General features: G+C 47.4%; 1 protein-coding gene across 2 annotated transcripts in view; it reads right to left on the bottom strand.

Moving 5' to 3' along the window:
• CLCN4 (Cl-/H+ antiporter 4) overlaps nucleotides 1-26,477 on the bottom strand; it is a 60,314-nt gene that overhangs the window by 31,423 nt on the left and 2,414 nt on the right. The window contains exons 3-4 of one of the 2 annotated variants that reach the window (XM_019746274.3): nucleotides 3,916-4,070; nucleotides 2,596-2,695 (exon numbers count right to left, since the gene is read on the bottom strand). In XM_019746274.3, the coding sequence (XP_019601833.1) occupies nucleotides 2,596-2,695; nucleotides 3,916-4,059 (244 nt within the window). In that variant the 5' untranslated portion in view covers nucleotides 4,060-4,070. Of the gene's footprint in view, nucleotides 1-2,595; nucleotides 2,696-3,915; nucleotides 4,085-26,477 lie in introns of both variants that reach the window. The other variant, XM_019746273.3, reaches the window with a different exon arrangement.

The following is a 26,477-nucleotide window of genomic DNA, read 5'->3' as shown; positions in this document are numbered from 1 at the left end:
TCCGTGTTCCCAGAGCCCACCGGACTCTCCTCTCTACACCAGCTCAGGCAACACTGTCCTCTCCTACCACCACCCTGGCAATCTTCTATTTATCTTCCAGGTTCTGGCATTTACATCACCTCTTTAAGGAAGCCTTCCCTGACTTCCTAAGTCTGAGCTAGGAATACTTCCCACACATTCAGCCATCATCATGTCTATCACAGGATTGTATACTTTAACTGGATGAATTATATGGTATGTGAGTTATACCACAATAAAGCTGTTACACACACACACACACACACACACACACACACACACACACACAGAGTGGCTGAGGGGAATGAGGCTCAGAGAAGGGGAAGTGTACTTTTAGGAAAGGTGGCCAGGGAACGCAAGTGGAAAATGACATTTGAACAAAGACCTAAAGAAGATGAGGAAGGGGTCCTGCTGATATCCAGGGGTGAGACCCAATGATCACCCCAAATTCCATCACCATCCATCCATACATTCGTAATCACATTATCCTGCACCCAATCTTCCTGGCTGGCTGTTTCTGACAGTGCTGGCAGTCTCAGCTTCGTTCTGCGTCGCAACAGCGACACCCAGTGGTGGTTCCTAATAAATGCTTCGTCAGTGGCTCCTGCTAAACCTTTCGTTCTGTGGAGCAACAGTGACATCTAGTGGTGGCTATAGAGAAATGCTTCGCTAGTAGCGCCTGCTAGACCTTTCGTTCCGTGGAGCAACAGCGACATCTAGTGGTAGTTCCTGATAAATGCCCTGAAGAAGAAACCCTTCTTGGACCTCCACATCTCAGGAGTCAGAATACAATGTCCGGGGTGCCCCTGAGGAGATGACAGTCCAGGCAGAGGGACACCTGAGTCCTCTCCACCAGCTGGCAAACAGGAAAGTGAATGGGGCACAGTTTGCTGGATTCCCCTTCAAGGAAATCAGATCAAAAGAACACTTCAACCACCTTCATCGTATCACTGCATTCTTGCCTTCCTCCTATGTTCATTTGCTGATGGATACAGGGGACCACCCTTGTTCAGTGGTTCTCACCCTGGCTGCAAAGTGGAATCACAGGTGGAGGGGGGCTGGGAGGAAGTGGAAAGGGTCTTTACTCAATGCTAAGGCGTCATCTCCAAATATACTGTTTAACTGAAGCCTGGGCAGCAGTATTTTTTTTAATTCTCCAAGAGATTCTTCCTGAAAGAACTGACGAAAATCAGGTTGACAGTGAAGCCAACTGGTCAATATCAGGTGTGTTACAGATAGCCCAATCAGGCTCTTAGATTAGTCAATATATCTACGCTGCACTGTTTACTCCAAGATGCCAGAACATCTATTCCAGATTTTGTTTAACCCTATTTATTTCTCCTTCCTAGGAGCCAAGAATAATGACACAGTGTATGGTTTTATAAATCCATTCTAAATAAAGACATCAAAAGTCACAGCAAATTCCCACCCTGCCCACCTTCGAAAGTCTTCATAGAAACAGTCAAATTGGGAGCAAGACACCATACAGCTACGAAATCTAATTCCCTTCCAACACTGCAGCTATTATATGCTGGGAATGCCACTGGGAGAGGAAGGATAGAATGGGAGAAACAGACAGCCAGTTGCTGTGACTAGAAGGAAAGGATTCCCCCGTAAGCACTCCCTGGCAACCAAGCCCCTCCTTCAACTGTATATGGGGTAAATAAAAGAGCACCCGGAAATCGAAATCCTTTGTAACCACAAAATTATATCTATGCCACATGAGTGTTGTCTGAGAGCATCTGCTATATTCCACCTGCATTATACTCATTCTCTGATCAACCCTGTAACCATAACTATTATGTGACTACAGGTAGGGGATTTTTATTAAGGGAATCTCTTTAGCATGCTCCAATTCTTTACTCTTAGACATTAACATTCACCACCTCCTAAAAGGAAGTAAGTTTCAGGAAACAATTTCCATGCAGAGTTGGTGCATTTGGTATTAAAAGGACAGCTTTCTCGTCCACGTACGCATCCATTCACTCTGGAAACATCTACTGCTCGCAAGCATGGTGCTGGGCTCATAAAAATGAAGGACAGAGCGTCCCTGAGGGTGAGAACAGCCTATGGGATGGAGGTACCTCCCCTGGGCCGGCCTCAGCTCCTGCAGCCTCTCGCATTACTTTGAGTGTCAGAGGATGTTTGCAATTCATTGCAGGGCACGCCAGTATTACTGAAGAGCACTCTCCTACAGTATTTTATTATCAGAGTTGAAAATTTCCCCAGACTTTCTTGCCTTCTACATCGCCAAGTAGGACAGAATGTAAAACGTGCACTTTCGATCAAATCCAGTATGGTTACAGACCTTTGTACTGTGTGGAAAGGGCCGAGCCGCTCTTCAATTACAGCTCTCCAGGGACCACGCCTTGAGATCTTACCTTGTTGATGACAGACTTTCTGTTAAATATATGGTCATGTATTTTGCCCTGAGATGGTTCAAGTACCAAATCCCTTGCATAAGGTAAAAGAGAAACACTGCATTCTCAGAACACCATCCCCAATGGCTGGTGCTCTGGGTTTCGGCATTTCCAGCTTGGTCACGCAAGCATGAGCACCGCACACCTGTCCACGTACCTGCCAGCAGGCCAATGAGCAACATCACCACCCATCCCGACCAGGCATCCAGCAGGCCCTTGATGAATTCCCATATGGACTCCTTGCTTTTGCTGGTTATCTAGAAACAAAAAGACACCGTCGTTGATCTGGACACATTTTCTAATTTGGGCTCCCTTCCCTGAAACTTGTTTTCCGGAAATAGGGGTTTTGAGAAAACAAATGTAACTAAGCAACTGAATTCCCACTTACATTATTCTTTCAGTTACTTACTGCGATGAGAAAATGGCCTTTCTAGTTCAAAAATTTCGCTTCATTAAACAACTCACTAAGTGTGATTTGATCTCGGATGATTCAAAAGCCATTTGAAGGAGAGACATCGAGTCAGTGTCACCATGTTGAATAAGAATTACTATTTCAACTACACTATGAGGTCTATTCCCAAAAGAACCTCCTCATTTCCTTCTTTGGTTTTCAAAGTTAGATGTTCACAGCCAGAACTTGGAATTCACTAGCATGGATCACCCTTACCAGGCAGACGGATGCGTCTAAACACATTGCACGAGCACCGCTTTGCCTCCCTGTGTTAACAGGATTCGGCTGCTGGAGCACCTAAGGACCCACATGTACACGGAGGGGCGTGGCTCTGTTCCAATAAAACTTGACTAACACAGACAGGTGCCGAGCTGGCGGCAGCCCGAGGGCCATAATTCAACCACCTCTGCTCCAGAGAGAAGGCTGCCCCATCGCCCACGTTCCTCCACGTTGGAGCCCAGAAGCTGGGTCATCTGGACTTCAGCCCACGCCCCACACCCGTCTCCTCCTCCCTTCCCTGCCAACCTGCGGGAAACGACACGGCCCTCTCCATATCACTGCAGCCTACGCTGAAGCTGCACTCCCTGAGGTTGATGACAGCCGCCACGCTGTTGGTTCATGTCTGTGGGGAGTGACCTGGCTGGCAGCCCCGTCCTCGCCACTCTGTCCTCCGTTCACTCATGACCACTTTTTGCTGGTGCGCCTCTGTCATTTCTACCTGCTTCTTCCAAGTGTCTGTCACAGGTTGCCCATCTTCCTCCCACTGCACTATTACATCCTGGCATCGCCGAGGGTCCTGACCACCTCCTTACGTCTCCCTCTACAGACGCAGGCCACCTGGGCCACTCCTAAAGCTCTACGTGACACAGCCTCCCACCCAAAGCACCTGCTATGGTCATTATTTGCCCATATCTCTGCCTCTCCTGCTAGTCCTTCTCTTGCTTAGGACCTAGCCCAGTACATGACACGTGACTCTAAGCCCGCGCTCAGTCAGTGTCCGACGTGCCTGTGATGAATGCCACCTACCTTTCTGTGTCTGTCCGTGTCACGTGACTTTTCCCTCAGCCAGTCGATGGTGTGGAAGTCCTCATAGGTCCCCACATCGGGGAACGGTTCATCTAGGAAATCCATCAGGTTTCCAGAAGCACTCATCGCTCCTGTATTGACCATGCTAGTTACAACTGGGAGAGAAAACCTGTGGTCAAAAACAGAAGCAGGACATCTGCACAGACCTGGCAGAATAGCCCACGTGCACTATTTTCTCACCTAAGAATGATTTCAGCATTGGCATCTCTGCTATGATGAAATCTATACACACATATACAGTCTGTCTTAATACAGCGTGCTATTCAAAAATACTATAGACTGGGTGGCTCCTAAGAAACAAATTCATTTCTTACAGTTCTGGAGACTAGGAAGTCCAAGATCAAGGCACAGGCAGATTCGGGGTCTGGCAAGGGCCTGCCTCCTGGTTCAGAGAAGGCAGTCTTTCTGCGGTGTCCTCAGGTGGCAGAAGGAATTTGGGCGTTCTCTGGGGTGAAACCTAATTCTCAGCGTGATGGTGTTTGTTAGGAGGTGGACCTTTGGGAGGTGATCGGCTCACGAGGATGGAGCCCCCAAGAATGGGATGAACGCCCTTACAAAGAGACATCAGAGAGCCCCTCGCCCCTTCCACCATGTGAGGACACAGCAAGAAATCTGACTGAGAAGTGGGTCCCCACCCAGCCATGCCGGCACCCTGACCTTGGACGTCCAGCCTCCAGAACTGGGAGAAATAAACGTCTGTTGTTTATAAGCCCCCCAATCTGTGATATTTTGTTAGAGCAGCCCAAATGGATTAAGACAAGCCAAGAGCCACGCCAGGCTGGTGACACACTGCCCTAGGCAAGCTCAGGGTGCAGGCTTTTAATTTTTCTTAAAATACACTCAGAAGGGCTCCTGCTGCCAGGGCGGTAGCGAAGCTGAGGGTTGCTTCCTTTCCTGCCTGAGATAATTCCACGCCACTATTCTGGCTCCCCTAGCCCCATGTGATACCGCCATCAGAGCCTCAGTTACAGATCACATAGGAGCTAATTCGAGATGTAGAAAATGCTTTGCAGCAGGGCCAATGCTCATGACCAGTTAGCAGAAAAAATAACGCACTCTTACAAAGAGGTTGGAATAAGCACTAAATAGAAATTACTTTGGCAAGGAGCATGGAAATGTGAATTATAGGACGAGGACCACAAAAGTGCTGGGTAAAGAGGTGAAGGGTAGTTATAAAAATATTTGAGCATAGGTTTCTCTCATTGCTTCATATATTTTTATATCTGGAGGACTCGACCATGACCTGATGAAACTGCATTTTAATCAAATTGAAAAGTCGCTATGGACAAAGTGGGGTAATCACCTTACAAGCAATAAAGTGGCCATAGTGATTGATTTATTGACCATCTGCACAACTCAGCTGCTTTAAAACTTTAAAAGTTTGACGTTTGAGCCATGCCAAGCTGAAAATTATACCTGTTGACGAGTACCCAGGGAAGAATCATGTTGCATAAGTAAGTAGCAACTAGTAAAAAAAAGGAAGGAGTAAAATTCAAAAGCAAAGATTTCATTCTCATTTTTACAACAACAAGATGGCAATAGCCTCAAATTATATGTGGTAAAGAAAACCTATCATAGGGAAAATGAGACGACAGGCTGTTGACCCACAATGGGAAGCCCTCGTGAGAAAGACCCAGCCAGCAGATAGAAGAATTGCAGAGACTTGGACATTCTATTAAAAGAGTTCATGTTACCTGAAATTTAACCAAATCTCTAGTCAAGCACTAACTGCAGGCAATAATGGTTGAAACAAAAGGTCACTCTGGAGAACAATTACATCTTTAAATGTCATGGTCGTAGCAATTAGACACATAATTGATAAAGGAAAATAAACATCATCTACTCTGTAGATCTAATCAGGAGCTTCCCTGGAGGCCCACAAGGAGGTGGTGTTGGTCGCTTCTGAGGAAGGGGTTAAGAAAGACAGGAAGACCAGAAAAAGTATAAGAAGAGAGCATCTAGGTCAGAACAATGGAAAGAGTTCTACCGGGGATCCATTTGGGAGATGTGGATGGGTAAGGAATGAGAATCCAGCCAAACATGGGTGCAAAAGAAGTGAACTCCAAGGACTTGCTGGAAAAAACTTAATCTGTAAGCTCAATATGGTACAGGGGGAAAATTGCATCCCAAAATGGATGCAAATAGTCATTTGCACCTTATTGGGGCGCCCTTGCTCCTCTCACCTGTTTCTATTTCTTCTTTCCAATAAGAGCATTTCTTTTTTTTTTTCTTTTTTTCTTTAAGATTTCACTGGGGAAGGGGAACAGGACTTTTATTGGGGAACAGTGTGTACTTCCAGGCCTTTTTTTCCAAGTCAAGTTGTTGTCCTTTCAATCTTAGTTGTGGAGGGTTCTGTTCGGCTTCAAGTTGTTGTCCTTTCAGTCTTAGTTGTGGAGGGTGCAGCTCAGCTCCAGGTCCAGTTGCCGTTTCTAGTTGCAGGGGGCACAGCTCACCATCCCTGGCGGGCGTCAAACCGGCAACTTTGTGGTTGAGAGGATGCGCTCCAACCAATTGAGCCATCCAGGAGCTCAGTGGCAGCTCAGCTCAAGGTGCCATGTTCAATCTTAGTTGCAGGGGGCAGAGCCCACCATCCCTTGCGGGAGTTGAACCAGCAACCTTGTGATTGAGAGCCCACTGGCCCATGTGGGAATCGAACCTGCGGCCTTTGGAGTTAGGAGCATGGAGCTCTAACCACCTGAGCCACCGGGCGGCCCCAAGAGCATTTCTACTAGCAGATGACACCTGTGCTGTGCTCATGGCCTCAAGATCATGGTTTCAGGAAGGACAGCATCCTAGAAACTACAAGGTGTTATCAAACAATACGGTGAATGTTGAAATAAAACTTACTACAATAAAGGACACATTGCCATTAATCCCCCTCAAAATACTCCCCCTCACTTCGAACATACTTATCCCATCGTTCTTGCTACTTTCTGAAGCAGTTCTGGAAGTCCTCTTTTGTGAGTGTCTTTAGTTGCATTGTCGTGGCTGCCTCGATGTCCTGACTCATTTTGACTTTAGGGGACAGCCAGAAGTCGCACGGTGTCAGATTCAGTGAATAAGATGGATGAGAACACACCGCAACATTTTTATTTGACAGAAACCTGCTGTACCAGAAGTGATGTGTGACACGGAGAGTTGTCATGATGGAGGATGATTTACGGCAACCGCAGCTCACAACCGACTGACTGCACCAAACAAGTTGAAACTTGTCACACACTGTTACTAAGGTTCGACACGCTGCTTCCCATATTGAAGATCCCTGCCTTTCCGTTGGATGGCACTTGGCGGCAGCATTCACTGTATGTTGTGATCACAACAGAAAGGCTCTGTGTGTCACACATCACTTCTGGTACGGCAATTTCTGTCACATAAAAGCATTACAGTGTGTCCTCATCCACCTTATTCATGGATCTGGCACCGTGCAACTTCTGGCTCTTCCCCAAAGTCAAAATGACCGTGAAAGGTAAACGTTTTGAATCAATTCAAGACATCAAGGAAGCCAGGACAGCGACAACTAAAGACACTCACAGAAGAGGACTTGCAGAACTGCTTCAGAAAGTGGCAAGAATAACGGGATAAGTGTGTTCCAAGCGAGGGGGGTATTTTGAGGGGGATTAATGGCAATGTGTCTTTTACTGTAATTTTTTTTTATTTAGACATTCACCATGTATTCTGATCACACCTCATAAATCTGAGATTCCTACTTGGTCTGAATCATCTAGGTCAAGGCTCAGCATACTGCAGCTTGCAGGCCAAATCTGGCCTGCTACTTGCTCTTGTGAATAGTTTTAGGGGGACACAGCCATGCCCACTCATTTATATATCATTTATGGCTGCTTTCACATTACAACAGCAGAGTTGAGTAGTTATGACAAAGACCATATGGCCCACAAAGCCAAAAGTATTTATTATTTTGCCATTTATAGAAAACGTTTGCTGACCCCTGAGCTATGCAGTGGATTGATTGCAAAAGTGGCTTATATTCTCTACCCCTCCCTGTATCTAGTATATTTTCCATGGGACTTTGCAGCTCCTCTTCATTAAGAGGTAGTCTGTTTCTCCACCCCTTGAATCTGGGCTGGCCTTGTGCCCTGCAGTAGAAATGACAGCATGCATGTACTGAGTTTAGACCCCAAGAGGTGATGCAGCCTGGTTTTCATCTTGGACCTCTGCCTCTGCCATGAGAAGAAGCCTGGGCTATAATGCTGGAAGATGAGAGACCGCGTGGAGTCAAGCTGGGTCATCTCAGCTAAGGCCATCCTAGATCATCTAGGCCCAGCTAAGCACAGACTCATGAGTGAGCCCAGCCAAGATCAGCCAAGTTTGGCCCAATCGATCACCCAGCTGACCTACAGACTGTGACAAAAATAAATGGTTATTGTTTTTAAACCATTGGGTTTTTTGAAAGGGTTGTTAAGTAGCAGCATCATAACAATGATTAACAGGTACAATTTATTTGCGCTCTGAGGGACAGGAGATATGAAGACAGGTAAGTTAGCTGTGGCATAGCAGACCAACTCCATGGGAGGAGGACAGGAACAGCAATAGATGACAAAGCTGCCAACAGAGATGTGATGGAATTGAGTTTCATGCTGGAGGTATAGGGCCTGACGAAATAACATCTCTCCTGCACAACCATATATACCTACAAAGGGACGGTGAAGATACATGGGACACGTAGGTCTTTTATCCAATCCTTTAAGGTAAGAAAGTATCTGTAGATTTGGTCTCCCGGCATTAAGACCCTAAGAGGCCATGGTCAAAGTCTTCAACAGCAGATGATAACAACAGACCCTGTCCAGTAAAACTCCCTTTACCCAGGGCCCACGAAGACAAGCATGTGTTGACCGTGACAGTATTAATGACTTTGATGTCGAAAGCAGCTCCGAGGATTGGCTCACCCTCAGAAGAGGGACCTGACCATTTTAAGGCAAGCTGGACTTTGTACGTAGTTGGGTACTGGCAATAACAAAATGGTCTGTAGAAAATGAAAGAAAGCACAGAATCACCCAGCTCAAGATGAAGGACAGATTCTAAGTATAATCAAGGCTTGACTGAATATAAAGGAACACCCCATCCCAAGCTTATTAATAAGAGTCATCAGTGTGTCTGACCAAAAACGTCAGGCAGAAACCCAGACCCCTGAACAGCTTTCCTGTCCTCTGTCTGCAAAGCTCCTGTCCACCCTCCAGAATTCTGATCTGTTTCACCCTGTCTGTGGAATGTGCATTCACTTCCCCAGAGGGAGTTGGGGGTTTCCTCCTTGGCAATCCAAAAGCATTAAAACATAAATCTATGCCTGGCATGTAAAAATACCTTTTCCTGAAAACTCCTTCAAGAGTTTACATTATTAGAGACTATTCTCTTTCATTCCAACGAAAATGCATCTATGCAAAGTGGAAAGGCCACTAAATGAGAAATTTGCCTGAATCCTGTCTGGCTGTGTGACCTCAGCTGGCCCTCGCCGACCCTCACCGCCCTCCTCTCAAAAACGAGTCCTGAGACAGACTATTTTCAGGTGTTTTCTGCCCTGAGCACATGCCACAGAGACTGACACTTTTACCCTCTCAGGGACAAGCAAACATTTTTCAATTAATCAAAACGATTTGTCTCTGCCACAGATACTGGTTAAGCCTGTGGGACTTTCCAGAAATTTCAAACTTATCTTTACTGCAGGCTGTTTATATCAGTGATTACAAAGCATGACTGATATAAAGTCATTATTTCTTTATAGAAGAAATAGTCTTCAGTGTCAGTGAAATTAAAACTTTGAGATCATCTGTGTGATAATGTCACAACTTCAAAAGCAATCATATCAGTGACGACTATTGCCCTTAACACTTAGAAGTGGGGACCAAAAAGTGTGATCCAGAAGCGATCACTGAGAGTATCCAAAAAACAAGCTACAGGTAGGCAGTGCAATGGTGTAGTAACCAGCCCCAGCTGACAGTCTGTGCTCCTCAACGGAAATGCACACCAGTAGCTGCTACAAAGACTTCAACTTCTCTCCCATCAGACCACAGGAAAACAGACATCAGGGAAACAGGGATTAAGCTGGGCACAATCACAGGGAAAGTCCAGGAAGGGAGTTATCTATAATCTCTCAGTGTGTCCTGTTTTTTGTAGAATTACAGTTTTAGTAAGCAGAAATAGCAAATCTAACATACCCATTTTTGCTACATTCCAGAAACTGCTCTGAGTTACTCAACCAGCCTTCCCCGTCAACCTTCTGACTTAGACGCACACGGGGCTATAGCAGCAATCTTATTATCTCAAGCTTTTTGGTTTTTAGATATAATTCACATACCATAAAATTCACCTTTCTAAAGTGGGATTTAGATGAAGGTTGTACAACCATCATCACTACCAGATTAATTTCAGAACATTTCCGTCCCCCAAAAGCAACCCATAGTCACTCGCCTTTCCCACCGCAGACAACTACTCATCTACTTTCTATCTCTATGGACTTCCATCTTCTGGACCTTTCATATAAGTGGAATCACACAATACGCGGCCTTTTGCATCGGGCTTCTTTGACTCATTAGAACGTTTTCAAGGTTCACCCACGTGGCAGCGTGTGTCAGTCTTTACTTCTTGTTGTACTGAATACTATTCCATCGCACGGAAGGACCACATTATTATTCAAGTAAACAGCTCTTCATAAAAATGCAAAAATCATAAGTGTAGATACCTCCACGAAGGGAATTTCGCAAAGGGAATTCGTCTACGTAACCAGCACCCAGGTCAAGGAACAGAACGTGGCCAGCCCCTAGAAGCCCCTTCACAGCCCTTCCTAAAGGTAACCGCTATCCTGACCCTCATACCAGACTAATTTGGCCTGGTTTTGAACTTTTTTTCTTCAAACTTTTATTTATGTAAGTGTGTTTTTCCAGGACCCATCAGCTCCAAGTCAAGTAGTTGTTTCAATGTAGTTGCGGAGGGCACAGCTCACACTGGCCCATGTGGGGATCGAACCGGCAACCTTGTTGTTAAGAGCACCGCGCTCTAACCAGCTGAGCTAACCAGCCGCCCCCTTAAACTTTATATAAATGGATTGTTTTCTTTCCAGCTTCTTTTGTTCTACATTGTTTTGTAAGATCTGTCCGTCTTGTTGAGTGTAATTATTGTCATTCATTCTCTTTGCTCTGTAACAGCAAACTTTTTCTATTAAGGGCCAGACAGTAAATATTTGAAGATTTGTGGGCCATGCAGCCTGCGAAGACTACCCACCTCTCCCGTTGTCACATGAAAGCAGCCAGAGACAATACACAAGTTAATGACTGGGGCTATATGTCAATAAAACTTGATTTACGGACACTGAAATTTGCATTTCATATAATCTGCATTTGTCAGAAAATATTATAATTCTTTCATGTGTTTTTTTCTTTTAATCATTAAAAAATGTGAAAACCGTTCTTAGCTCAAGAGCCATCCCCAAACGGGTGGCGAGGTCGATGTGGCCCACAGGATGATGTACTGCGCCAACTCCTATTTATAGTATCCGACCGTGGGAATGAGCCCCCGTGCACTTAGCCATTCTACTGTGGATGTACATTCGGGTGCTTTGCCACGTGGAGCCATTACACATCATTCTGCATTTCTCACACCCACCCATAAGATGTTGTTGAAGACCTTCCATCTGCCCCCTCCTGGCTCAACCCAGCAGTGCCCATGTGCCATTAACAGCCCAATCATTTTATGCCACTGTGCCTCTCCCAAATCAGACCATGTCATCTTATTTGCCAACTTGCTCTCTTAGCTGATCCCCAGGTGACTTAGGCAGATAGAACGGAAAGTCATAACTCAGATTCTAGATTAAAAGTCTCCAGCCACCATGGGAGTAAGTACCAGCAGATTCCCCCGGCAGCGTGGGCGTGGTAGAAACTGCCATCAAAATCTCCTCCTGGTTTCAGGAGGCTTTCCAAAAAGCTGTCCTTGTCACCTTTCTCCTTCCTGTCCCCCCACAGTAACTTAACTGACGTTCAGGGCTTAGCTAAGTTTCCTGTAAGGGGCCTATTTTCAGCACTCGGTCATTATCACGTAAAAGCAGCTCTAGACAACGCCTAAGTGAAGGCATGTGGCTGTGTGCCCGCAACACTGTATTTACAGAAGCAGGCAGTGGGCTGGGGGCCAGGGTTGCCAGCCCCTGTTTTATACCGTAAGCATTTATTAGGCATCTGCAACCTGCCAGGGCCCTGTCCGAGGTACCACAGCTACCAACAGAAGCCAGCAAAGAAAGCATCGTGGTCCCCTGGGAGAAGTACAGAGATAAGTAGAGACAGTTGTCCTTCACAGGTCTACGGATGGGAAGGATGAGACCCCAGAAATGCAACTAAAAAAACCTCACTAGCAATGCTTCAACCTGGAAGCTTGGGAAAAGGTAGTTACACACACACACACACACGCACACACACAGGCACACAACTTTGAGGTTTCTATGCTACCCTACAATCAGAAGTCTCTCCAACTAATTAGCTATCCTAATGTCTCAAGATTCCAGATGCCCTTGGTTCATGAATAAAAATATGATCATACCGCAGCTGTAACAAACTGTCCAAGGCCAACAGAGCTACAGGTTACGCATATCACAAGACACCATGAAAGGCATAAGACACAAGCAGAGGATTTGAGAACATCAACTTCAGAGTCAGAATGTGGCAGCTTAAAAAAACAAAAAAACAAAAATACCCCCAAAAAAGCTTGACTTCTTAGATTTTCCAGAAACTCTAACAACTAATCACAAGCATCTTTTACAGAGTCCTTTTTCTTGCAATCTACGTGGATTACATAGGCACTAAGCTCAGGTCTGATGTCTGCTGAGTTCCTTGGTGTTAGCCAATCCTCTGAAGGCCACCAGGCTGGATGACCCTGGTCTCAGAGGGGCTGTCATTGCACCACATGGCCACCAGAGGGCGCTTTACAAGCAGCACTTCGCCTGGAGCGCCCTGAAGTAGCCAAGAAACACATGCAGGGATTACCTCCTTCCTCCCTTCTCCATCTGCTCCAGCATGTAACTCTCACCTCCATCCAAGAGAAGGCAGGACAACTCCCACACCCGTTAGTGGCTTCTCTTCTTCTACCCACCCTCTGACTCAAGTGCTTCCCAAAATGTGCTGACAACGGATGAGTCTTAAACATAGTAAACCAGACACATCAGAATACACAGTGTGATTCCATCTAGATGTAACCATGTAAATTTCATGTCAGGTCATGACACGGATGTTTCTTTTACAATCCATTAAGCCATACATTTAGGTGTTATGCACTTTTTGGCATGTTTGTTGTACTTCGCAATTTTAAGAAGTGTTTAAAAGTGTGGCCTGCCCATCAGTAAACGCAGATTCTTAGGCAGTTTTCATTGGTTGACTGGGCTCTACAGTCAGGTGTGAGTACATCATCAGCCCATTTTATAGGTGGGCAGACCTCAGCGCCAACCGCCGAGCAGTAACTGGCTATGGGAGTGAGCATGGGACCCATACAAGGTCACAAAGGCACAACAGGGAAGGAAGTCTCTCTTTCCAGAGGTGACTAACCTGGGGGTATCTATAGCTGGGGGAAGGAAGCCAGGTGGCAGAGACCAACAATGATAAATAGACCAGTGGCTCCCAACAGAGGTGATTCTGCCCCCAGGGCACACTGGGCAATGTCTGGAGACATTTGTCACGTCTGATAGGGGTGCTGCTGGCATCTAGTGGGGAGAAGCCAGGGATGCTGCTCAGCCTCCTGCAGTGCCCAGGCTGGCCCGCCACAAAGGATTATCCAGCCCCCAGTGCCAACAGTGCTGCGTGCAGTGGAGAAACTCTGATTTTGATACAAGACAAGCAGAGGGTGCCTACAGGACCAGCTCCCAGTCAAAATCGTGGGCTGAGACTAACAAGCTTCCCTGGTAGACAGCACTTCACATGTATTGTCCCAACTCATCATGCGTGGGTGGAGTTAAGTATGTCCTGTGTGACGTCACTTGGAGAGGACTCTGGGAAGCTTGTGCCTAGTCTCCTCCCGACTGTGCCCCATGCGCTCTGTCCTTCGCTGCCTTTGCTCCCTAACGTTTCACTGTAATAAACCAGAGCCGTGAAGACAACTCTACGTCTAGTCCCATGAGTCCTCCTAGTGAACAAGGTGATTCTGGGACCGATGACACAGCGAGTACCGTTTCCTGGAGTTGCCAAAGCATGAAGTTGAGTTCCAGTCACCCGTGGGGTGAGCTGCATTAACAGCTCTGCCTCTGATGGTTGCCTTCTGTTCCCGTGTCACCTCCCCACACCCTTCCCAGGAGTCCCTGTGCCTCCGAGAAAATCTCCTTGCACTGACTGCTCCTCTCAGGGCCCATTTCTGAGAACCCAAAAGAAGGCAGCATCACACGCATTTTCTATTTCTTCAACCAGTGACAACTTGGCCTGTGCAAAACCCATGAGTGATTTTTATGGCCCTGTACAAATGGGCAAAAAAATCATCATGACCTACGGCTAAGGAAAGACTTGTTATTAGAAATCATACCAAGGCCACGATCCATAAAAGAAAAAAATGGGTAAGTCGGACTAATGGACAAAGTAAAACTTTCCATCCATGTAAGAATCCAGGAAAAACCCCTGATATACTCCATGGATTGCAATGGATGAACAGCCCACCAGTAGGGTCCAAGCCTTGCTGAGGCCTCTGGCAATGCCAGGACAACCTGAGCGCCCAAATGGCCTGTCACCCGTTCCTCAATGGGACACTGGTGCTGCTCACTGCCTTGCTCGGTAACTCACAAATCAGAGTATGCACGAGCATTATCAGGAGGGCAGGGTCCAGGTCCCACCCCAGACTCAGCATCGGCAGGTGTGGAAGGGCCCGAGACTACATTTCTAACAAGCGCCCAGGAAGGCTGATGCAGCTGGTCTGGGGACTGTACTTTCAGAACCACTGGTCCATTATTACCCTTCGTTACCCTCCTATTCCCCACTCTGTGTCATTCCTTGCCTGCTTCCCATTGTGGTGTCATTACTAATATTTTTACTATCCATCTTACTTATAAACTGCATTTTGTTGGAATACTTATCTATAAGCTGGCTTCCTCCTGTACTTGACTATGAGCTCCTTGAGGGCGGAGACGGGTGTTACTCACCCTTATTTACTACCTGGACCTCTGAGGACGTGCTTGCTGAGCCCTGCTATGTACAGTAATAATAGGTACTAAACTTAAAAAGCTTAGCCAATCACATGTACTACCTGTGTACCACAAAGGGCATTATTACTACAGCACCCATCTATACATATGAGACTCTGTGAAGCAGTCAGCTAAATGCTTTGGACATCACTATGCAGGCATGCCCAAGAATACGCACAAGAAAGATTTCTACCTGTGCACATACGCAAGACAGAAAGAACACAGAAACTGACTGAAGTCACTACCCATGTAAAACATGAGTGGCTGTGAAACATCGTTTTGACCCTTCCGCATTTTACATGTGCTGTGGTCCCGTTTTTTAATTTGTAGCCAGCCATGTTTTCTTTTTTTAAATAATTGTTTTATTTTTCAATTACAGTTGACATTCAATATTGTACTAGTTTGGGGGGCATACTAACTAGACATTCATATAACTTATGAAGTGATCCCCCCGATAAGTCTGGTACCCTTCTGACACCATATATAGTTATTACATTATTGACTAAATTCCCTACGCTGTACTTTACATCCCTGTGACTGTTCTGTAACTACCAATTGTGCTTCTGAAGCCCTTCCCCTTTCTCACCCAGCTCTCCTCCCCCCGCCCCCCACCTGGCGGCCATCAGTCTGTTCTCTGTATCTGTGAGTCTGTTTCTGTCTTGTTGGTTCATCTTGATTTTCCCCTTACTACTTTTCACCCATGAAAAACACTGGGCTGGGGGCCGGCCCGGTGGCTCAGGGGGTTGGAGCTCCGTGCTGCTAACTCCGAAGGCTGCCAGTTCGATTCCCACATGGGGAAGTGGGCTCTCAACCACAAGGTTGCCAGTTCGATTCCTCGACTCCCGCAAGGGATGGTGGGCTCTGCCCCCTGCAACTAAGATTGAACACGGCACCTTGAGCTGAGCTGCCGCTGAGCTCCAGGATGGCTCAGTTGGTTGGAGTGTGTCCTCTCAACCAGAAGGTTGCCGGTTCGACTCCCGCAAGGGATGGTGGGCTGTGCCCCCTGCAACTAATAATGGCAACTGGACCTGGAGCTGAGCTGCGCCCTCCACAACTAAGACTGAAAGGATAACAACTTGAAGCTGAACAGCACCGTCCAACTAAGATTTAAAGGACAACAACTTGACTTGGAAAAAAAAGTCCTGGAAGTGCACACTGTTCCCCAATAAAGAAAGTCCTGTTCCCCTTCCCCAATAAAATCTTAAAAAAAACAACAACGCTGCGCTGACCAACATAGACAGGTGTCCTCCTTGGTGCTGCTGGCACACATCTTGGCCACAGAATCACAGAATTGGTACTGGACACAGAATCGCGGGCCCACGGCAGCAGACCTTGAACCTCCCATAGTGGCTAAGAGCCCCACAGGCTGACAGTGCCTTTAGCAACCTGACCAGGCCAACCCTTCCTCACCATTCTTATCCAAGTGGAGGAAGTGAGAGGGAAATTGGTGTACAATTCCCTTTGAACTCTCTCAAGAAGTTTCTCTGAAATAAATTTGGATTAGCTGACCAGAACATTTACTAGAGGAAATCCTGTCCTACACGAAGATTTAAACTGATATACTACAATCCCGTAGATACAAGAAACTCAACAAACACCAAAAAAAAGACCAAAATAATTACACCAATGCAGATCATAATCAAATTGCTAAAACCAGTGAAAAGAAGGATATCTTAAAAGCAGGAAGAAAAAAAAGACACATACGTACAGAGAAAATTATTCAACTGAATGCCCGTGAAATACTTTTTCTCTTTTAAAATACCTGTCGCATCATCTCTTACAAAAACGATCTCCCACTGGAAAAATTCAGGTCAAAAGCCTGAGCTCCCCCAACAAAGCAAAAGTACCGGGGTTGGCAAGCGCAATGTGTGCTGGGCGAAGGACATGGGCTCCCCGCTGCTTTACAGCTCAGGGCACATGTCAGCGGTGCAGGAAGGAAAGGGGAGATGCTCGCATAGAAAGCCACACCCCACATTTGCCAACGCCGGATGCTTGAAGTGACAACCAGACATCCAAACCCCACTGGCATTTGGGGGCTATTGTACCCAAGTCTCCAGACCATGAAAATGGACATGGGGATACACATTTCCATGAAATGAAGGCAGCTGCCCATTTACTTAAAATTAATACAGTCAAATTCATCATCAATATGCCCTAACTTATAATCAGCACACCTAAACCCTGCATGAAACCTCACCTCCCCACCCCGAGGGAAAGAACACACCATGAACAAATATGGAGCAATCAGTGGAAAGTGGGGCTTCAGAAGGGGCAAGAGGGTGGCGGCCAGCCTGGGGAGCTGACCCTGGGAGCCGCCAGCACTAGGCCTCCCCTCCCAGGAAACTCTGGGCTCTTACCAGTTGTATTCACTATCCTATGCTGCATAACAAGTTACCCCAGAACTCAGTAGCTGAAAATAAACATGTCTGATCTTACAGTTTGTGTGGGTCAGGAATTCAGGAGCAGCTGGGTGGATCTTTCTGACTCGAAGCTTCTCAGGAGGTTGTGGTCAAACTACCTGCTGTGGCTGCGGTCACCTGAAGGCTGGATGGGGTCAGGAGGACCCACCTCCAAGTTGGCTCCCAGACTTGGCTGGCAAGTCGCTGCTGGCTGTTAGTGGGAGGGCTCAGTTCTGCTCCATCCCATGTCTCACAGAACTGCTCGAGTGTCCTCCGGACATGACAGATGGCTTCTGCCAGAGCACGTAACCCGAGGGAGCAAGGCAGAAGCAATAGAGTCTCTTGTGACCTAGCCTTGGAAGTCATACACTGTCACTTCCACCGTATCCTATTGGTGGCACAGCTCAGCCTTGAGTGATCGCTGTGAGAGGGGACTACACATGGGCATGAATATCAGGAGGCAGGGTCATCAGGGTCCATCTTGGAGGCTGGCATCCATCAAAGCTTTTCACCTCCTGTCTCCACCTTGCCTGCAACCCCACCAATTGCAAATTCATTTGAGATAATGAGTCGCTTTTTAAAACGCAGATACCTTTAGGATAGTGAGGGGCCGCGATTCATTCACCCCTTCCAGCTAATCCTGCAGACCCCAAGCTGGGCTCAATAGAGAGGAGAAGACCGAGGCACAGACAGTGAGAGGAGTCCCTGGTGGTCATGTGGCCATCTGGCGAGGGGCCGAGGGCCACAGAACCCGCAAAATAGGGAAGCTCAGAAACAAAAGACATGCAGAAAGAGAGATGAGAAATAAACTTTGTTTCAAAATTTTGCCTAGAGCCAGCAGAGACACGGGAAGGTCACTTCCTCTTCCTCCTCCTCTTTCCTCCTTGGCCCACCTCCCAGCCCCCAGCACTCTCTGGGCTCCTTCAGCCCCCTTTTGGCTTCCATAGGACTGGGGAGCTGCTGTGGGACTGTGACCCTCCCTCCATGGCATGGTTCCTACGGCCCCAGGGCCACGCAGCTATCTGCCCCATTTTGGAACACAGCATGTGAGTTGGAAAGGGGATAAGGCCAGCTGCATGTGGCTCTGGGTGACACAATAGACTCAGTGTTGTTACATCCCCACTCCAGGGACAGGGAGAAGGGGCACGAGGTGACCAAGGGCCAAATATTTCGAATTTCCCCAGAGACTCCTTCTCCCAATAATGATCACACCTTTGCCTCACGTGTGCTAGGCAGCACCTCACATGTGTTCAGTATTTAGGACTCTGGACATTCTTGGAATTAAATATGGTCACCCTCAGGCTCACAGTAAGCAAACTGAGGTGAGGAAATGTTAGGTCACAGGTCCAGGGCACACAGATGGTGAGCTGGGAGCCAGATTGGAGCCCAGGCCCCGAGGGTACTTTCTCCACGACAGCCTCGATCCTCTCAGGCCCCAAGAGCTACCTGCTTCCATTGAGAGGGTGGTGCTGGCTGCATGTCTCCAAAAGTGGGCAAAAGAGCTTAAATAAAAGCACGCTGGCTTCCCTCTGGCCTCCCAGGTGGCCGAAGGCTCCCACTTCCCTGAAAATTCACACTGCCGTGTTAGCTCACTAAGGCTGCTCTAACCAAGTGCCAGAGACCGGATGGCTCAAAGAACAGAAATGATTGCCTCGCGGTTCTGGAGGCCAGAAGTCTGAGAGCAAGGGACAGCAGGTTGGTTCCTCTGAGGGCACTGAGGGAGGGTCTGTCCCAGGCCTCTCTCTCTAGCTTACGGATAGCCATCTTCTCCCTGTGTTTGCACATCGTCTTCCCTCTGTGCCTGTCTATAGAAACTTCTTCTTCATATAAGGACACTAGTCAGACCGCGTCAGGACCCACCCTGATGTCCTCATTTGAACTTCATTACCCCGTAAAGGCCTTATCTCCAAATAAGGTCACATTCTGAAGTCATGGGGGTACCTCAACTATGAATGTTGAGGGATGCAATTCAGCCCATAACAGTTGCTAAAGATAATGCTGATGGAAAATACCACTCTGTGTCCCTCTCTCTCCTGGGATCTCTTCAGACCAACCTTCCATTGACCATTTTCCTCCACAACAATCTGTTTTCTGCTTATGTGTCATACGTACACCCCTTCATGGAGAAATAAAACCTAAACATACGAGGTCGGACAATTAAGTTTGCAAACTAGTTGCAATGATGTTGCTAACCTTTTTTGATATCAGAGGGATTATTCATTATGACTTTGTACCAACTGGACAGTTAACCAAGTATACTGTCTGCAAGTGCTGAAAAGGCTGCGTGAAAAAGTTAGACGATCTGAACTTTTCGCCAACAATTTGTGGCTCTTACATCACGACAATGCACCAGCTCACATCGCACTGTCTGTGAGGGCGTTTTTAGCCAGTAAGCAAATAACTGTATTGGAACACCCTCCCTACTCACCTGATCTGGTCCCCAATGACTTCTTTCTTTACCTGAAGATAAAAGAAATATTGAAAGGAAGACATTTTGATCACATTCAGGACATCAAGAGTCATACAATGACAGCCCTGATGGCCATTCCACAAAAAGTTGGTTAAAGCGCGAGCTCTCAACAAGGTTGCCAGTTCCCACATGGGATGGTGAGCTGCGACCCCTCCAGCTAAGATTGAAAACGGGGACTGGACTTGCAGCTGAGCTGCGCCCTCCACAACTAGATTGAAGGACAATGACTTGGAGCTGATGGGCCCTGGAGAAACACACTGTTCGCCCGTATTCCCCAATAAAAATTTATTTAAAAAAAAGAAAAGAAATCCAATAATAATTATATCATGTGCTCTTCAAAAAAATATTGCTTTGGAGGGTGGACTAGGCGATGGCATGGGTGCATAGCTTCCCAAGGGGAGTCCTTCAAAGGTGACCATAGTGATATTCAGCAATGAGGCATGGAACACTTTTTCTAGGATGAGTTCACAAACTTAATTGTCAGACCTCGTACACACATGACTAGCAACTTTGTAAAGGTTAAATGCAGGGAGTCATCAAATACAGCTTTGAGGTGTTCATCCCAGTGTCCTCACAGCAAGGCCACAGAGAAGCACAGCCATGGGGTAGCTTCACCATATTTAGCTGAGTTGGCAAGCTGAGGGTTGTAATGTCAGTCAGTTCGCAAGTTTGGGGCAAACAGGGTGCTGGTGGAAGAAGGCATGACTAAGCTAAGAGGAAAAATAATTTGTCTGTAATCATGGCATTCCTAACTACTAACCACAAAGCCCTCCTAACCAGTCACCACCTCCAAGGGTTATAGTGGAGGGAAAAAGAAGTTTTACATTTAGCCATCTAAAGCCAGAAAGGAAACAGAGAACCAAGAGGCAGCCCAGAGACGACGTGGTAAAAACTGCTGGGCAACCACAAGGGGAGCAGTGTCAGCCACGAGAAATGAGTCAGCAGGTTCCGGCCACCAAGGCAGGGAGCAGACTTCCCGAGGGGATAAGCAGAATGCAGCCTCTGTGTGCGCTTCTCCCTCCAGCCAAACCCCAAAGCTGCCCTGGGCATCCAAGCTGCTGCTGATGGGGGTGTGTCCAGGGCCCGTCCCCAGCTCTCCAGGACTCTCCCCCATGTGACTTCAGTCACCTCTGACAGGGAAGGCTCTGCTCTCGAGCTTTCATTAATTCAGCCAATGGCGGAGCTCCAAGAACTGCACAAAGACCCACATGATAGCAAGCACACATCTCTGAGAGCAAAGCAGAGGGAAATAGGACCAGGAGGAAGGAAATACAACAGTGACGGTAGCCTATGCCCAGCAGAGGCAGGGAGAGCTCGGGTCAGGGGAAGATGGACCAGAAATGGCCCTGGGCCAGCCGACATTGCAACATGGGGACTTAGCCCTCCAGACCCCGGAAACAGAAAGCTCACAGACCCAGCAACAAAGTGTGGTGGGCTCAAGGGGCAGCAAGAAAGCTGGGTACCAAGAATCATGGTCGCCAAACAATGGCCCAAGGACTCAGGTGACTTCATCCACAACAGGGCCGCCGGAAGGAGACCTTTCTAGTATCATACGCGGAAGGCATATGCCGGCTCCTATTCTGTCCCTGCAGCCACCTGGCAGTGCGGTAATTACATGAGCACAGGTCCACCCCACTGCCCCGTGCTCTTTTGATAGGCAAAGCCCAGCCAGCTGCCTAGCACAACACTGCCAAGTAAGTCAGAGGCACAGTCCTGCTCACCTGGTCAGCCAGGCCACTGCTCGCCAGTGACCCTCCCTGCCTCCTCACCAGCCACCCTTTCTCTCATCCATCTCTGAATGACTCCTCTTAGGCAGCCAGAGCCATCTTTTCAAACACAAGTCCCAACGTGTCACTCCTCCACCCAAAAGCATCCAGTGGCCTTCCATCACACCTAGAATAACCCCGGGTTGGTGGCCCTCCTGCAAAGTCCCCACATGGTCTGCTCCTGGCAACCCCTTGGAGCGCCTTTCCCACCACCTGTTCTCTGTGCTGCTCTTCTCGGGCTGTACCGACTGCCTTGCAGCTCTTCAAAGGCACAAGGCCCTGCATTGCTTCGGGGCCTTTGCACTGCCTGTGCCCTCAGCCCTGACCACTCAGCACCCTCGATGTCCACATGGCTTTCCCTAACTCTCTTTGCATCCCTGTTCCTCTGCTAGCCCTCAGAGAGGCCTTCATGACCGCCCTGTCTAACCAGCATTCTCAAGCCATCACTGTCCGTCCTTTCCCTCCTGCTATATTTCACTCGATAATACAACCTAGAAAATGGGCTTACTTTCTCTTTCCTCAACTCCAATGTCAGTCCCATGACAGCATGAGCTTTGTCCATTTGGTTCCAGTATAACCCATTGCCTAGAGTGGTACGTCTCAACCAGGAGCAACGTTGCCCACCAGGGGATATTTGGGCAATGCCTGGAGTTTGGGTGTCACAACTGGGGGGTGGGGCAGTGGTTACTCCTGGCACTGGGTGGGTGGAGGCCAGGGATGCTGTCCAACACCCGAGTGCACAGGACGGACCCCCATCACAGAGAATCATCCAGCCCCAATGTCCATAGTGTCAAGGTTAAGGAAGTCTGGCCAATAACTATCTGCTGCACGAGTGAATAAACAATGAATATTGAGGCTCACATCTGCGCAAATGCCTTTGTAGTTCTCATGGTATTGATGATCTTTTCCCGGACATTAATATTTCACTTATCTTTTCATTCAATAAAGATTTAGTGAGCACCTACTATGCCATGTGCTCTATGCTGTGTTTGCAGTGCTCAAATAGGGCATACACAGTCTCTGCCCTCAGAGCTTTGAAGGAAAAAATAACATTCTGTAAGGGCATCCAGGGACCTGGGTGCTTCCCCAGCTCTGTCACTATCAGTCACGTGACCTTGGGCAAGTCACCTGACTTCTCTGGACATCTCTTCCTCATATGTCAAATATAACAGTTGCTTTGATGTTGAAGCTATTAATAGCTTCCAACATCTAAACACTGTGCATTTAATTAATCAGAGGATCAGTTCCTCTTTAGCATTTTTATATTTGCATAATACTATTAGCATTGATTACAAAGTGTGAGTAATCCACGTGTCCCTCAGTAGGGGCCTAGTATAAATGACCATTCTGTCCACACAAGGGAACACACTGTAAAATGATCTTCAAACCTGGGCACCTGGGGCTCAGGTTAAAATGCTCCTGCTGGGCCTCTCCCCAAGGCCTCCTCAATCAGACTCCCCCACATGTCCCAGTGTCTACATTTCTTTTCTATCTTTTTTATTGACTTTGTATTATGAGTATTTTCAAGTACACAGAACATTATTCAGGAGAGCCCAATGAAGAACACCAATCAGATTCAACAAGTGTTCCGACTTGGCCATACTGACCTCATCTCATCCTGTCTCCATTTACCTAAACCACTTAGTATAATTATTGACCTAGAGCAGTGGTTCTTAAAGTGTAACTGGGGACACCTTGGGGCTCCCCAAAACCCTTTACGGGGTTCTATGCTCTCAAAAATATTTTTATAATAATCCTAAATTATTTCCCTCTTTCCGTTTTCCTTCTCTTGTAAGTGTACAGTAGAATTTTCCAGAAGCTACATGACATGTGATATTGTAATAGATTGACTGTAGAAGCAGGCATGAGAATCCATGTGTCTTCTATTCAGCCATTATTAATGAGATCTCCAAAAATGTTTCTAAAAATATAAGAAGTAACTAATTGCTATCATGACACCTCATTGCTGAACACTTCAGCATGCATCCCCAAAAACTAAGACTGTTCTACATATACACATGTATCTATTGCTATGCAGCAAAGTACCCAAAACATGGCAGCGGGAAGCAAACATGTCTGATCTCCCTGTTTCCGTGTCTGGAATCCAGGAGTGGCTTAGCTGGGTGCCTACCACACCACAAGATTATCATGTCTCAGAAAAATTACAGTGGTTTCCTCATATCAGCAAATAGGCAGCCACACAGAATAGCCCAGGTGTCCCCAAATGCCTATTATAGATGTTTGTTCAGGCCAGGAGCCAAGCAACAGCTACATGTTATATTTGGTTATTGTCATGGACTGAATGTGTGCCCCCCAAATTCCTATGTTGAAATCCTAACCCACAATGGGATGGTATTAGGAGGTGGAGTGTTTGGGAGGTGATCAGGTCATGAGGGTAGAGCTCTCAAGAATGTGACTAATGCCCTGATAAGGGGCGGAAGAGCTAGCTCTCTCTTCCTGCCATGTGAGGACACAAGAAGGCAGCCATCTGCAACCCAGAAGACAGCTCTGACCAGATCCCGGCCATGCTGTCACCCTGATCGTGGACTTCCAGCCTCCAGAACTGTGAGGAATAAATGCCTGTCATTAAGCCACCCAGTCTCTGGAACTGTGTCATAACAGCAGAGCTGACTACGATAGTCTCTTAAGTCTCATTTGATGGAGAATTCCCCCCTTTTTATTTTCTTTGCTGATATTGACTTGCTACAGTGACAGGGCCAGATGGCCCACTGAGGGTGCCAAGTTATTCTGAGGCACACAGGGTGAGAGGGGCTCGCTCAGGGATATAATACAGAGGAGCTGCCTGGCTGGCCTGGAATATGACCTGTAAAGAAAATCACCGCGAGTGGACGAAGGTGGCTACACAGCAGCCCTTTCATACTAAAGACGATCCCTCCCTGGGAGACCAATTTTTAATGAGGCCAGGAGAGTCAGAGAGAGAGAGCCAACGGCGAGGGAATCTGGTGAGGGGCACACTGCAGTTCCAGGCCAGGGGACAAGGACAATTGTCCTGGCTTTTTAAGCCCCAACATGCAAATTCACTAAGCACGCCCTGCACCTTGCAATGCCACTGCCCTCACTGCTTCCTGTCTCTTGGGAATTTTTCAGACTGTAGAACCTCTTACACCCATCTGGTCCCCCAAAAAGCCAAGGGAGCAGAAACAGCAAGTCCAATTGGCCCCATTTTATGGATTCAGCAACTACTCCGAGAGGGGAAGTACTACAGCCAAAGCTACCCTGCCAAGTGGCAGCGCCAGATTTTGGACACAAGTCCGGCACTGAAGATTAAAGCACGTGACCCCCACTGCTCTGAGAACATGTGCACATTGGGGTTCTGGGATAGCTTGCGTTGGTCTCCCCCTACCTGCCATAGACATCACCGCCATCTTGTCCTCCCACCATCGATGCCAGCACATGTTCTTTCCTGCTTACAATACCGCCGCACGGTACCGTTAGTCCCACTTGTGCAGGTAAGGAAGGGACTCAGCTGTTAGTCCACCGCAGGTTCTGACTTACCCTGTCCAATGACAGCCTCCGGGTCTGCTGCGCACTGAGTCCCAATGAAGTGCAGCACACAGTGACCTAGCGCCTGGCGTTTTCCTCTTTCCCTGACACTCTCCTTTCTACTGAGCTGGCTTCCCAGCTACGACTGCCAAACAAACAGGCCTCCCTTTCTGACAGAAACTCTTTCTGGAAGCCCACAGCATAAAAAGAGCTTTCACATTGTATTTTCAATATATACAACCTTATGGAAGGGAATCGAATCTCTGACCAAGGGCTGAGCATCAAACCAACAATAGGAAAATGAATTCTAGAATACTGGAGCCAGAACTTTCAGAGAACATCTAAATCAGTGGTTCTCAACTGGCCAACGGAGACCCTTCCCCCCCCCAGGGGACATGTGGCAGTGTCTGGAGACATTTTTGGTTGTCACAACTTTGAGAAAAGGGAAAGTATCTACTGGCGTCTAGTGGACGGAGACCAGGGACACTGCCAAACATCCCACAGTGCCCAGGGCGGCCCCCCACAACAGAATGACTGGCCCCAAATGTCACTAGTGCCAAGGAGGAGAAACCCTGCTGTAAATTCCTTGGTTACTTTGAGTACAAGAAAACTGAGGCCCAAAGACACAAAGCAACTTCTCCAAGGTTACACAGCCCCAAAGCCAGTACTGGCACCAACTACACCCGTCTCTATCATCTGCTCTGCTCTGCTCTGCTCTGCTCTGCTCTGCTCTGCTCTGCTCTGCTATGCTATGCTACGGTTGGGCTGGGGGAGAAGGGAGGGTGGGGACCCAAGGATCTCAACTCCTGAAACAAATGAAGAAAACTGCAGTAAAGAAATTACGGAATTATTACTGCAGCAACACAGCAGGGCATGCGAACATGGAAGGAAATGCCTTCTTCAATTACCAACTAAGTGGCATTACTTTGCAGGGTCCTCCAACAGTTGCTGATTCCATAGTTTACTGACACCACGGCTTCCAGAGGGCACCCATTTTACAGGAAAGAATGGTATTTTCCCCTCCTAAGGGCACCCACACCTGTCCTAGCCTCAAATTGCTTCTAAACCAGAGAAGGGAATGTAAATACAGGTCCGACCTTACAAGAGTCCATTAAAATCCCACCCAACTGAAAAGTCACCTGACCCCCCTCCATCTGCCGCTGAGTCATCCAGCGCCTTCTTTCAGCAAGCTAATTATTTAGCAAGGGAAT

The sequence above is a fragment of the Rhinolophus sinicus genome, chromosome 18 (genome assembly GCF_057876585.1).
Source record: "Rhinolophus sinicus isolate RSI-liver-muscle chromosome 18, RSI-T2T, whole genome shotgun sequence".
NCBI classification, from domain to species: Eukaryota; Metazoa; Chordata; class Mammalia; order Chiroptera; family Rhinolophidae; genus Rhinolophus; species Rhinolophus sinicus.
The sequence above is the reverse complement of the archived record's forward strand: the minus strand, read 5'-3'. Positions and strand labels throughout refer to the sequence as shown.